The sequence below is a fragment of the Natator depressus genome, chromosome 2, assembly GCF_965152275.1.
Source record: "Natator depressus isolate rNatDep1 chromosome 2, rNatDep2.hap1, whole genome shotgun sequence".
Classification (NCBI taxonomy): domain Eukaryota; kingdom Metazoa; phylum Chordata; order Testudines; family Cheloniidae; genus Natator; species Natator depressus.
Window position 1 is genome coordinate 88,399,074 of NC_134235.1, and position 12,628 is coordinate 88,411,701.

Consider the following 12,628-nt stretch of genomic DNA (forward strand, 5'->3'; position numbering starts at 1 on the left):
ACTACAATTAACATTTGGGTACAGAGCAAGAGAGAGGACAAATCTGAATAGATATTTTCTCCATTATTTTCTAACACCACCAGGTCTGAAGTCCCTCTGCAGAATTACTCTGTGTGAAGGGGGAAGCTGAGCGTGTATATGATTGGAGGTTTTGTTTTAGTGTATGGGAACTTGAGAGTATGGAGATGGGCGGCTTGTGGCTGTATGAGGGGATTGTATGAATGAGTGTATGTGGGTGATCATTCTATCCTTTGTTAAGGGTAAAATGGTTCATGCCTCAACCAGCCCCTCTAACGGCTTTACCTCATTAGGCAGCTGTTGGGGGGCAGAGCTCGGTGTGTGGGATGGGAAGGCCTGTTTCTATGCAGGTTTTTGAGTGTTTAGGAAGTTGGGAGGCGTAAGCGACTGACGAGGGTTGTATATATGAGTGGGTAGGGGAAAGTGTTGTGACAAAAGGGAGGCTGGTGGTTGTGTGTTTGGATAAGGGAGGAGGTTTGAGGGGGATGGCTGGTGGGGATGAGGGGGTGGCTGGGTGTGTAAGTGATGAAGGGGGGTTGGGGAGGAAGTTTATGGAGGGTGTCTGCGTGTACGGGGAAGGGGTGAGGGGTGCATGTATAAAGGAGGAAGGGGGATAAGTCTGAGGAGGAAGTTTACAGAGTGTCTGGCGTAAGGGAAGTGGTGAGGGGTGCGTGTACAAAGGAGGAAGGAGAGGAAGTTCATGGAGGGTGTCTGGGTGTAAGGGAAGGGGTGAGGGGTGCGTGTATAAAGGAAGAAGGGGGATAAGTCTGAGGAGGAAGTTTACAGAGGGTGTCTCTGTCCGGAGTAGGGGAAGGGGGCGGGGGGCTGTGTGTGTGAGGGAAGGGATGCGCGATAACACAGTCCGGGGGGGCTGAGAAGACGGCTCTGAGCAGGGAGGAGCGGGCGGCGTGTGGGGAGGGGGGCAGCCGGTGAGGGCTGTGACGTGCGAGGGGATAGCTGTCAGGGTCTGTGGGAGGGGATGGCTATGAGCCTGTCAGGCCTCCCCTCCCCGCCGCTCTGTGCCTGCGCGGTGGGCTTGCGCTGGGGTATTTACGGTAAGGTGGACGCGGCGGCAGTGGCAGCTCCGTGTCAGGTGATCTGAGCAGAGGAGCCGCCTGGAGTCGGAGAGGAAAATGCAAGATGGCCCGACGGGGCCGTGAGGGGTTCCCCGCCACCCCCTCCCCGCCCGGACCCCGGCAGCGCCGGGCCAGCGGCGAGCGCTGAGGCCAGCCCAGCCCCGCCGCGCTAGAGCCCGTCCCCGGGAGGGGGACCGAGCCATGGGGCTCTGCTACAGTCTGCGCCCGCGGCTCTTCGGGGACCCCGGCGGAGGCGGCTCCATCTCCAGCGCCGCTTCGGAGCCCGAGCAGCCCGCCGAGCACACGGCCCCCCAGCCGCAGCCGCTCGGGGCCCTGCGGGGAGGCAGCTGCTGCGGGCAGCCGGGGGCCGGGGGCTCGCTCCACCCTGCAGACAAGCTCCGGGGAGAGGCGGACGGGCCGCCGCCGCCGCTGCTGCTGCTGCAGAACGGAGGCGGCAACGGGGCGGCCCCGGAGCAGCCGCCGCTGGCCAAACCCGGCAGCGGCGGCAAACAGCCCCGGCAGCCGCTTCAGCCGGCCGCGCTGCAGAGACCCTGGGAGAAGCTTCGCCTGGAGGAGCGGGAGGCGGAGAAGGAGGCGAGGAAAGTCAGCAAGAGCATCGACCGGGTGCTGAAGGAGCAGAAGCGGGAGTACAAGCAAACGCACCGGCTGCTGCTGCTGGGTACGTGTGCGAGGGGGAGCCGGGCCGCCCCCGGCCGGCAGGTGCCCAGCCGGGCTCCCAGCCAGCCCTTCTGGCGTCCCCCATAGTCCCTCCTTTGTCTCGTCCTTCTCCTTCCTCCCCCCCATCTTCTCTTCTCTCCACAGCTCTGCTTCCCCTCTGTCTCCCTTCTTCCTTCTCCCATTTCCCTCCCCCCAGGTTGCTGGCCCCCTTTCTCTCTCCCCCAGCCAAGTTTCCACCTTTTCTGCTCCTTCCCTGTGTCCCACCTCCTCCCGGGATCTGGAAAAGGTTTTGCAATGGAGAATGCGATTTGTAACTAGCCCTGTAAAAGGCGAGCTGCTCCACCCAGGCAGCAAAGCAGAAGTGATGTGGAAACGGGAGCGAGCAGGCTTCATTTTCAGCTGGGAGGAGGAGGAGGTGTGCGTGGTATGCGGTGTGTGTGTCTGTGTTGTCTAGCCGAAAAGTAAACGGCGCTTGTGCTGGCATCTCAGGAATTCGAAAATCAGATACAAGAAAGATGAAAATGGCTTTGAATAAAGAATGTGATCTGTCAAAGAGCCGCCTCTTTGCTACTGTGTGGAACCACTGATGGCTTAATAGGAAGTGGTAGTACGGGCTTGTAGCTCGTAATGGGCTGACTGTTGAAATGCTAGGAAATAATGGACTGGTTATTTTAGGGAAGGACTAGGGCATATGAGGGAAAGTAATTCGGTATGGGTATGTATATCCTCTAACATATACTTATTCCAAGGATAGTGGTTCAACTACCTATTTTCGGGGGGGTGAAAACCCCACAAAACAAAACAAAATACAACCCTGCAAGGTGACTTGTATTTTCGGAAATACTATGTGCTGCTTGCTATTTGCTCTTTACAGAGATTAGTTAATAGACTTCTCTAGAGGCTTAATCCCAGCTAATACCCCTGTGGTTTTTATACTGTAAGTGTATCTAATACAATCTAATTTCCCACAGGAAATTGAATAGTCAGACTGCAGGGGGGGGGGTTTATTGTTGTTGGGTTTTTCTTGTGGTGTTTTGTTGTTGTTGTTTTTTTTTTTTAATTTAAATGGCCCAAGGAAAGGGGTTTGGGTGCTGCCTGAGCATGACCACAAATTTCTAATTTCTGTTAGTGTTGAAACAGTGGGTGTGTTGTTGTGGGGTTTTTTTGTTTTTGTTTTGGTTTGTTTTTGGTACAGATATGTGTTGGCTTGGATCTCTACATGCATTACAGAGTGGATAGGTATATTTGTTTTGTTCCCCCAGCCCTTTAAAGTCAAATGAAGGAATCAGTTACTGTACAGCTGTATAAATGTAATATGGCAGTCTCCAAGATACTTCCTTATGTTAAGGTGTAGTTGATGTTTGCCAGAACAGTATCACTCAAATTCTAAAAATAAACTACAGACTTGGTTATTGTCTGGAAGTTTGTAATATATATAGCACAGCTGGTAATTATGGGGGGAAATTCCTACTGTTTGGAATACAATACTCCTATATCAAAATAAAAGTGGCCCTTACCACACACTTCACCTGTTCAACTTCAATGCTTAAGCTTTAAAATTTATATCCTATTAAGATAAATTGATTTTTTTTTTCTGTAAAACAGTGTGGTTGATACCAATGTGGACAGAAGAAGCAGTGGCCTGCCTCTAAAGAGCCATTTTTGAACAAAAGGTTGCTGGTGAATAAGTGGAGTGAGTGTGTGGTCTGTAATGTGGAGGCAATAAAATAGTAAACCAGAGAAACACAAAGCTCTTTAAGAAGGATACAATTTTTTTTCTCTTCCTCCCACCCACTAAGCTGCTACCTATACTAAAAATATTAGCTCAGCACTTCAGAAACTTCAGTAGTAATTGCAGTCTAATCTGCAGCTCTTCCTGTTCTCAGGTTAGGGAAGGGGGGATGGTGTGTTGCTGTCATAGGCCCCAAACTAGCAAAGATTTAAGCAAGTGCTTAACTTTATGCGCTGTGATGCCCTACTGTAGTCAAGGGGACTACTTGCAGCATGTATGTAAGTCTTTTAGGATCTGGGCCTAAGAAATTGGCATTGTCTTGTCCCTCATTTGGGACAGGTAAAGCTGCAGGAGCCTTGTGTTGCTATCGCTAGTCAGGTTCTGTAGCAAAGAATAAGTGAGAACAGCTTATATGTCTAAATTAATAACTTGAAAAAAACCACCTTTCTAAAAAGTCTCTACTAAAGAAACAGTAACCAGCAAAACACTCTTTTCTCCTCTTTTGCAGTTCATTTTTTCAGGTATATCAAGTATATTGTTCAAGCTCTGTCTGATACATCGTAACGTCTTTCCTTGTATATTGTTGTGTGGATAGAAAATCCTTTTTTATTAAAGGACACTATCAACTTGAAATATGGCCTACTTTAAAATAGCTATATATCTTTTCCTGCCCCTGAAGTCCCCTCACCAAGATACTTGCTTTTACATTCACCTTTTCCTATTTTAAAAAAATACTCTCTTCTGCTGTGTGAAAGATCAACATAAAAAGGAAATGGCCTATACAAGAGACACCCTGACAGTGGCTAGATACAAAGTTCTGTCAGATACACATGGGAAACTAACAAAATAGAGAAATATATTCCCCTATTCTTTCATTTATAGTAATCATGTATTGTTTTAGAAAAAGTCTGAATTGTTTAAGCCTCTTAGAGATAATAGCAAGGTGTCTTTTTTTTTTCTTGATAATTCTGAACAAATGCACTAGGTATGTCATTTTAACATTAATTCCTGAGTCCTTTAATGAGGTCCACATCTGTGAACCCCATGTTCCTCTACGTAAATGCAAGGGATCATGGAGCTGGAACCAGCTGCAAGATCAGGGTTTACATTAATTACTTTTTAAGGGGTCACTATCATTCAAAAATGAAAAAAAGGTATGAGAGATAAGTCACTTGCCAAACTGAACTTGAATAAAATAAATAAAAACTTTGTTTTATATAGCTCTTCACATATTCAGAACAATACATAAACATTTATTATTTTTGTATGTACATTTTTCACTAGAGGCATGCAGCCCTATTTTGTGCAATAATCCTTAAATAGAAGAAATTAACTGAAACCAGTCGGAGACTTCTGTCATTGAATATATAAATTATGATTGCTGAAAGTCTTAAATGTGTATGTTTAAATTTTTTTTCTAATTGCAAATCTTGTATGTGTTGGTGGGTTGTTTTTTCTTTCTTTAACATTTTTATCATGTGAAAAATTCATGGCCACCTTGAGGCTTTCAGGAGATAAACTCATCAGCATTTTTAATAGTTTAAACTGTAATGTATAATTCTGAAACTGTGTTGGGATTGTGGGGTAGGGATAGGATCACCAGGGCATATCTCTCCAAATTCATGTCCTGCCATTGTGGAGGGCTCATGCATTGGTGCACCTCAGTTCTTTTTGTTCTTTGCCTGTGGCACATAATAGCTTGTCTCCTGGGATTTATAATACTCTGATCTAATTCTGATTGCTGGGCTTACTGCAGGGATGGCTGTGCAAGGTTTAGTGGCCTATAATGTACCTGAGGTCAGATTTGATTATCTGGTGGTCCATTCTGCCCTTAAACTTTCTGACTCTATGAAGATGTTCTTGTATAAAATTTCTGACACATCATGTGATGTCAATTTTATTATAAATTGGGCATGTTATGATTGGTAACTGAATAAAGTCACTTATAAATAGAACTTCAAATTTGATTCTTTTATGTACCATTAGTCATTTGTGCATGTTTATTGAGTTATTTAGTCACAGAATCTCTTTTGCTCTCCATTTCTACTTCATTAATGGAGAATTGAAGGCTGTGAGTTCTCACCCACATCATTGTTCTCAGGGGTTATTGACACACACAGTTCCACTAAAATAACAGTTGTAATTACACCTCTTGTTTTTTGTTGTTTTTTGCTAAAGTGGATTGATTTAAATCACAGATTTGTTTTTTAATCAAGCTGAAATGTTGATTTAAATACTTGCTTTTAAACTTGTTTTGCATTTGTACTTCCTAGCTGTTTTCCTAAATTAAGTTCATTCTGTTTGGTTGGCATAATGATCATTACATGCTGATTTACAACCAAATATGGTCTTTACAATAAAGATGGTGGTACTTTTTACTTTCCAGGAGAATACATTATATCTATACACATTTATTAAAACAATTATGTAGCTTTACTTAGATTTATTCAGGTTATCAATTTTTACTTTTTTTACTAGGCAATGATTTTTTTGGGTGTTAAGCTGTATTTGAATTCCAATTTTCATCCAATTAAAAATGTACAAAAGCAGCATTTTAACGTTGGATTTTTTCAGTTACATAAAACTACAATAAATGTGCTGGATAGACAAGAAAATAAAGTTGATGAAAACACATTTTGTGTTTAAAACTGATTAAGCAATAGTACTGACATAGATATTGAATTGATGGATTGTTTCTGGTCACCATGGGCCAGGTTTTCAAAGGTATTTAGGTGTCCAAAGATACGGATAGATGCCTTGTGGGATTTTCAGAAATGCTTAAATAGGTTAGCTGCCTAACTCTCAGTGAAATCAGATTTTGGAGTAGCAGCCGTGTTAGTCTGTATTCGCAAAAAGAAAAGGAGTACTTGTGGCACCTTAGAGACTAACAAATTTATTTGAGCATAAGCTTTCGTGAGCTACAGCTCACTGCATCCAATGAAGTGATCTGTAGCTCATGAAAGCTTATGCTCAAATAAATTTGTTAGTCTCTAAGGTGCCACAAATACTCTGATTTCACTAAAAGAAAAAAAAAAAAAAGAGTTGAGAGTTAGCCATCCAGTCTATATTTTTGGGCACTTAAATACCTTTTTAAAATCTCATAGACAGAAGCAAATCTGTGGATATCTGCTTTATATCCATGGATATCCACAGACCATGTTTGCAGATCAGATGCATATACAGTTTTTGCATCCACGCAGGGCTCTACTAATAGACTTGAGATCTGCAAGGGACCATCATGATCATCTAGTCTGATCTCCTGCAGATCACAGAACCTCACCCACACAGAACCTCTGGCTAAGTTACTGAAGTCCTCAAATCTTGATTTAAAGACTTCAGGTTACAGAGAATCTACCACTTTGGCCCAGTCTACACTATAAAATTAGGTTGGTATAACTACATCGCTCAGGGGTGTGGGAAAAAATCCACATGCCTGAGCGACACAATTAAATCAACCTAGCCCCCAGCGTACACAGCGCTAGGTTGACAGGAAAATTCTCTTGTTGACCTAGCTACTGTCTCAGGAAGTGGATTACTTATGCTGATGGGGGATAGGGTTGCCAGTTTTGGTTGGGGGTATTCCTGGAGGTTTCATCACATGACAATCTTTCATTAAAGATTAATCATTAATTCCTGGAGACTCCAGGACAATCCTGGAGGGTTGGCAACTGTAAACAGAGACCCCTCTCGTCCATGTAGGTAGCATCTGTGTAGACAAGCCCGCACTCTAGTTCAAACCAGGAAGTGACCCAGGCCCCATGCCGCAGAGAAAAGCGGAAACCCTGAGGTCTCTGCCCATCTGATCTGGGAGAAAATTCCTTCCTGACCCTGAATATGGCAATGAGTTAGACCCTGGCTAACTGATTAGTAACTGTCATCGTCTCCCACCCAGTTTTTATTCATATATTGGAAGAACAAAAACAAGCTTTCCTGGTTTTTCAACTGTGAATTCATTCCTCAACTTTGAAGGAAACTAATCCAAATGACGAACATGTTTTCTTAGCACCTGTTAGCTAAACTGAAACCAAGTAATCAAAAGAAAAGCTTTTCTGCACAAGAGAAACGGAAAGCTGTTACAGTTGGGGAAAAAAAATTGTAAATACCAGTATTGACTCAGTTGTAAAGACTCAAAATAAAATAATATAGATGTTTATTTAATGCAGTACCTGACATTGTGATATCTTTATAAAGCTTGAGTTAACCCCAGAAGTTAAAGATATTTCCCCTCAATTCTGTACATAATTAAAAAAGCAGCACTCTTTAACTCATTAAAATTTGGATGGGGGTTATAGATGCAGCATTTTTTTAATTAAATGATTAAACTAAGTTTATATCTTAACATTGTCATAATTTCAAATTAAATTTTGAACTTCTTTTTAAAGACAAACCATGAAATTTTTTTTTAATTTAAAAAAGATCTGTTTTTAAAATCTGTAATTGTCCGTCCTCTTCTTCAGTGCAAATATAGGTGTGGACTCTCATTGTTAAGCCAGAAGTTGGCCCCTTTAGTACATGCCTGCTTAAAAAAATCTCTGACTGTATTGTTGTGCTTGTTATAAGCTTCTGTACTGCTAGAAAGTGATAGCATGTGCTGTAACTGGATTAATTGGAGCATCATGTCTGACATTCTGTGGAATATTAATCACACATTCTTGTTGGTAGAGCACTGCATGTTGTGTTATTAGACCAATTATCTTATTGTTTTGTGCTGATAGATTCAAGACCCATTGTATGTAGGCAATTATAATGTAGGCCTGAATGTACAAGTGTCAGGAACAGAATTTCCTAAGTTAAAGGTCTGTTATGTATTTTGCCATCATATTAAAGCAGATGGCTTTTAAAACAACCAAATCTTTCATGTCATTCTCACAGCTTACCAAATGCTGTGTTTTACGAGATTATGCTAAGTGCTATACAAACAGAGGAGAAGAGGTGGTGGTCCTTGTCCTGAAGAGCTTACAACCTAACTGGAAGACCCACATTAAGGATTTAAAAAAAAACAAACAAACAAAAAAACCCAATAAGTAGTGTGCTCAGGACAGTGATAGGTGCACATGATTTTAGTTTCTTTTTAATTAATTTGTGTAAGCTACTCAAACTGATTCTTGATCTAACTGTTGTTAGTTTCTCTTTTGCTTTTGGCCACTGATTACTTGTACTCAACCCTTGCCTAATTATTAACCTATCTCAAACTTTTCTTTGGCCTATTTTTCTTTTTAAAAATGTTCTAATTTTTTTTTTTAAGTCTTCTCCACTCTTAGTGCGTGTGGAAGGGAGCAGTATCTGCTCTGAAGAGACAGACCCTATAATCAGCAGCGTATGCTATGGATTCAGACCTCTGCATAAGTAATTTCCTAAAAATGTCAAAATAGACAAGTTAGCATGAAAATCTGATGCCCTATTGTATTGCTTTTTGTATAGTTTTCAGTAGCTAAGACTGCAAAGTGGGTTTAAAATATTTAAGGTGGTGTTTAGGATGTAAATTTAAATTTACATAAAGCTTACAAGTTATAGAAGAATGATTCAGGAGAAGAGTGCTGATTTTTTTTAACAATGTTTTAAAACTTTCCCCCTGTCTAATAGAGGCCCTCATGTGGTATTTCAATCGTGCATATATTTTTCGTTCTAGATGTGTCCAAATAATTGTAATGTTTGTAATACTCCATAGTGCCTTTTTCATTCTAGCATCACACTTCATAAATTAAACTGCCCCACATTTTTGAGGGAGCTTTATAGAAATTTATCATACAACTTCTAGACTTAAATTGATACAAAAGATAAGTAAAGTGAGCTTTCAGGGCAATTCTCTGGTGAGAAACTCAGCACCCGGGCCAGCTTGTGGGAAAGAGGAAGTGCTGAAATTTTTATTATTTGGTTCAAGTTTATCAGGCACCAAATCATTAGGCTGATAAGGAACAACTCGATGCATCATGTGGGTGGTGTAAGGAAGGAATAATAATCTTTTCCTCTTCCCTAAAATTCAGAACCTCCTGACTGCAATGGCATAAGATATCTTTTCTCAGTCTTTCCCTCAACCTTATTTTGGTGATATGTGCCTGTGAATATTCTATTTGTTTGCCTCTGCTGCTGAACATTGCTTTATCGAGCAGCAGAATGACAGTGAAATGATTCTCTTCAGCAGCTCTGCTGTCCCAAGGTTCTGAGTAGCAGCAATGAGACTCACCAGTTTTGCTAACTTCCTTCTATTGATGCTGAAGTCCTGAGCAGAGGCACTTGAGCTGTCTGTAGTCAGCTGAAGTTAGCATTGCATCATTTAACATTTAGAAAGCTTGATTTCCACCTATAAAGAAATAAGTATTCTTTAAAAGGAAACAAACAACTGAAGAAATTGTCACTTTCCACAGGATGAATGTATTTTTCGTGCTCCAAACATATTGACTCCGTTTTAAACCTGAGTAAACTGAGACACAGAACAGATGCTTCTTAACCAAGATCACACTGCAGGTGGTGACAGGGTCAGGACTAGAATTTTAAAATTTCAGTCCCCTTCTCTTAGCATACAGGGTTCTATATCAAGGAGAGAATGTACTTCATTAACATTTTTTAAAATAAAGCAAACAATCCTCCTTTGCAATAAATAGAATTTTCAGCTTCGAATTACTTGATTTTTTTTTTTTTAATTTTAAAAATGCTGTAGATACTTCGTTTGATAGAACAATAGTACCAGGCAGTATATCTTTTAATTCCACAGACAGAAGGTCTCTGTCAGTCACAAGCTTGTTTTCTGTCTCATGACCTGTAATTGTTTGTTTGCAGCATTATGAGATTCAGCATTATGAGTTTTACCTTAGTGCCCAAAGGAAATTGTTAGAACAAAAGTTATTTCTTAAGACAATAAGAGGCTTAGCCTTCATTCCCCCCCCCCCCCAATCCCAAATAACACACAGGGTAGGGAAGGGAAGTAGGAAGTTGAGGCTAAATTCAGTTCTGGTGTAAATCCCACTTATTTCCCTCAATTGCTCTAGATCAGGAATGAATTTGGCCTTTGTAGAGCAATTACTTGAGACAATCTAATATTTACCATCTACCAGATCTTATACTTTGTTCTTATATTTTCTCAGTTGAAAACAAGGCAGTGAAGGGTGAAATCTGTAAAAATATCATTGCAAAGCAAGTTGATTAGCAGTGATTAATATTCTTTTAATATTGCACATGTATATGTTAAAATCCTTTTTATGCTGCTTCTGCACATAAGACTAAAGTTACAAGGTCAGGGATTTAAGATACTTAATAAACTGCGTTAAGCAGAATGTCTAAGCAGAGATAATTCATTGTTTGTATGGGGCTTCAAAGAGTGGGATCAGAACTGATAGGCAGTATTAAATAAATTCTGTATTTCTGTTCTCAGCATTTTTTGTGTCTGCCTGTGTGATGTTTAGTCTTTGCATGCAAACCATCAAAAGACAAGACCCCATCTTTGAATGTAAGAACATCAAGGCATGATGTTAGGTAATATTTTTCAGTGTAAATGTTTGATCGTCTCCTTTAACTACACCTCAAAATGACTGTCAACATAAATGTTTTTAAATTCACCAAAAATTCCAGTTATGGCCAGAGCACTCTAAATAACCTGTTTTTGATTTTGTGTTTTGTTTTTTTAATTCTCAGGCTTTTTCTCTTACCTGGTTGATGTTTTATACATGGGAATAGTGAAGCTGGTTTAAATACATAAAGTAAACAAATTGGGGGAAAATAGGGCATGTTTTGGTAACTTCTTTCAATTCTAGTTCTATTGGGTATTGAAATTTATAGCAGATATGAAACTTTTAGACATGTTTGGGGGCGGTTAAGTTGATAATGTCTCTCTAAGGAGGAAACAGCTCTTCTGAGAAACATATCCAAGATCATTGTCCAACTGGCCTCTTAAAACTGTGAAGAAGGAAAACATTCCATTCATGGTATGGTTTAGTACACACAGTGGAGATAAGCAACAAGCTTGAGAATATCTGCAGTAACAATAAATCAGAACACGATTCTCTGTGCATAGCGTTTCTATTGTAACCTTCAAAGGGAAAATCTTTGGTGATATATTCCATATCTCATTTCTGACACATTTTTGATAGGATAATAAGGTTTTTCCAGTAGGAAGAATGAAGTCTGTAATATATTGCAGAAGGCATAGACCATAGAATCTTGTCCTTTGGAGCAATAGTATAATATGGAACAATTTGCTTCCCCCTACCTTCTTTAAAAGGTGGGGTGAATTTTGCACAAGGTGTTAAACAACTCTGCTGCAACATCACCCTTCCAGTTATGGAGACCCAGTCTTTCTGTGACCTTAGAAGTGAGTTTATAATAGGCTTCAATGGAATTTGGAATTAGAATGCAGTAGCTTTACAATGTACATTTCTTTAAGAAAGGTCAGTGAATATCAGATGTGCGGCATTAAAATACTTGCAATGTAAAATAGATTTTTTGCAACAGGAGTGGTGACTGACTAGACTTCAAAAGTGTTCTAGAATATCACATTCCTACATGTCAGAGGCTTCAAAAATCCACTACACACAATCAGTGGTGAGTGAAGTTGATTTTTTTTTTCTTCAACTGTTGGACATTTGTGCTACAAAATGCAGGCGTATGCTGTTGTAAGTGTCTGACTGGAAACGTTGAACCTGCTATGGGCTTGCTATTTCTTGTCCCATTTTAAAAATGGGATACACTTGGCTATTACTATTGCTTACATCCTTGTGATGTGCTTGGAATTACACAAGATAAATGTCAGGGTTTTGCTTTTTTCCCCCTTCATTATCTTCCTGCACCCCCAGGTATATGTCCATTTCAGTCTTGTGCTGGTCAGTTCAGGCTTCTGAGTGTCATGTTGATGGATTTGGCTGCTTTCTCTGTTCTTCGGTGTAATGTTTCTCTAGTTTGCCCTCTTTTTCTGATGGTATCCATATTAACTTGTCATAGAAGTCACGTTGCATCCTTGTTGTGTTTGGATCTTTTAGTTGTGCACTGTTGATGGTCTGTCTTCTTTTAACCTTCTTCATCCTCTTTTTAACTTCACCCTCACAAAATTGAAGATATGGTCATTGCCCATATCATCTGCTCCAGGAATGGGGACGGTAGACATGAAGACAATCCTGATGTCAGATGAAGCAGA

The 12,628-nt window shown here is 40.8% G+C and overlaps 1 protein-coding gene across 1 annotated transcript in view; it reads left to right on the plus strand.

The window, feature by feature from the left end:
* Positions 1-1,295: 1,295 nt before the first annotated feature.
* Positions 1,296-12,628, plus strand: part of GNAL (G protein subunit alpha L) — a 330,636-nt gene continuing 319,303 nt past the window's right edge. The window contains exon 1 of the mRNA XM_074944650.1: positions 1,296-1,773. Within this exon, the coding sequence (XP_074800751.1) occupies positions 1,296-1,773 (478 nt within the window). The remainder of the gene's footprint in view (positions 1,774-12,628) is intronic.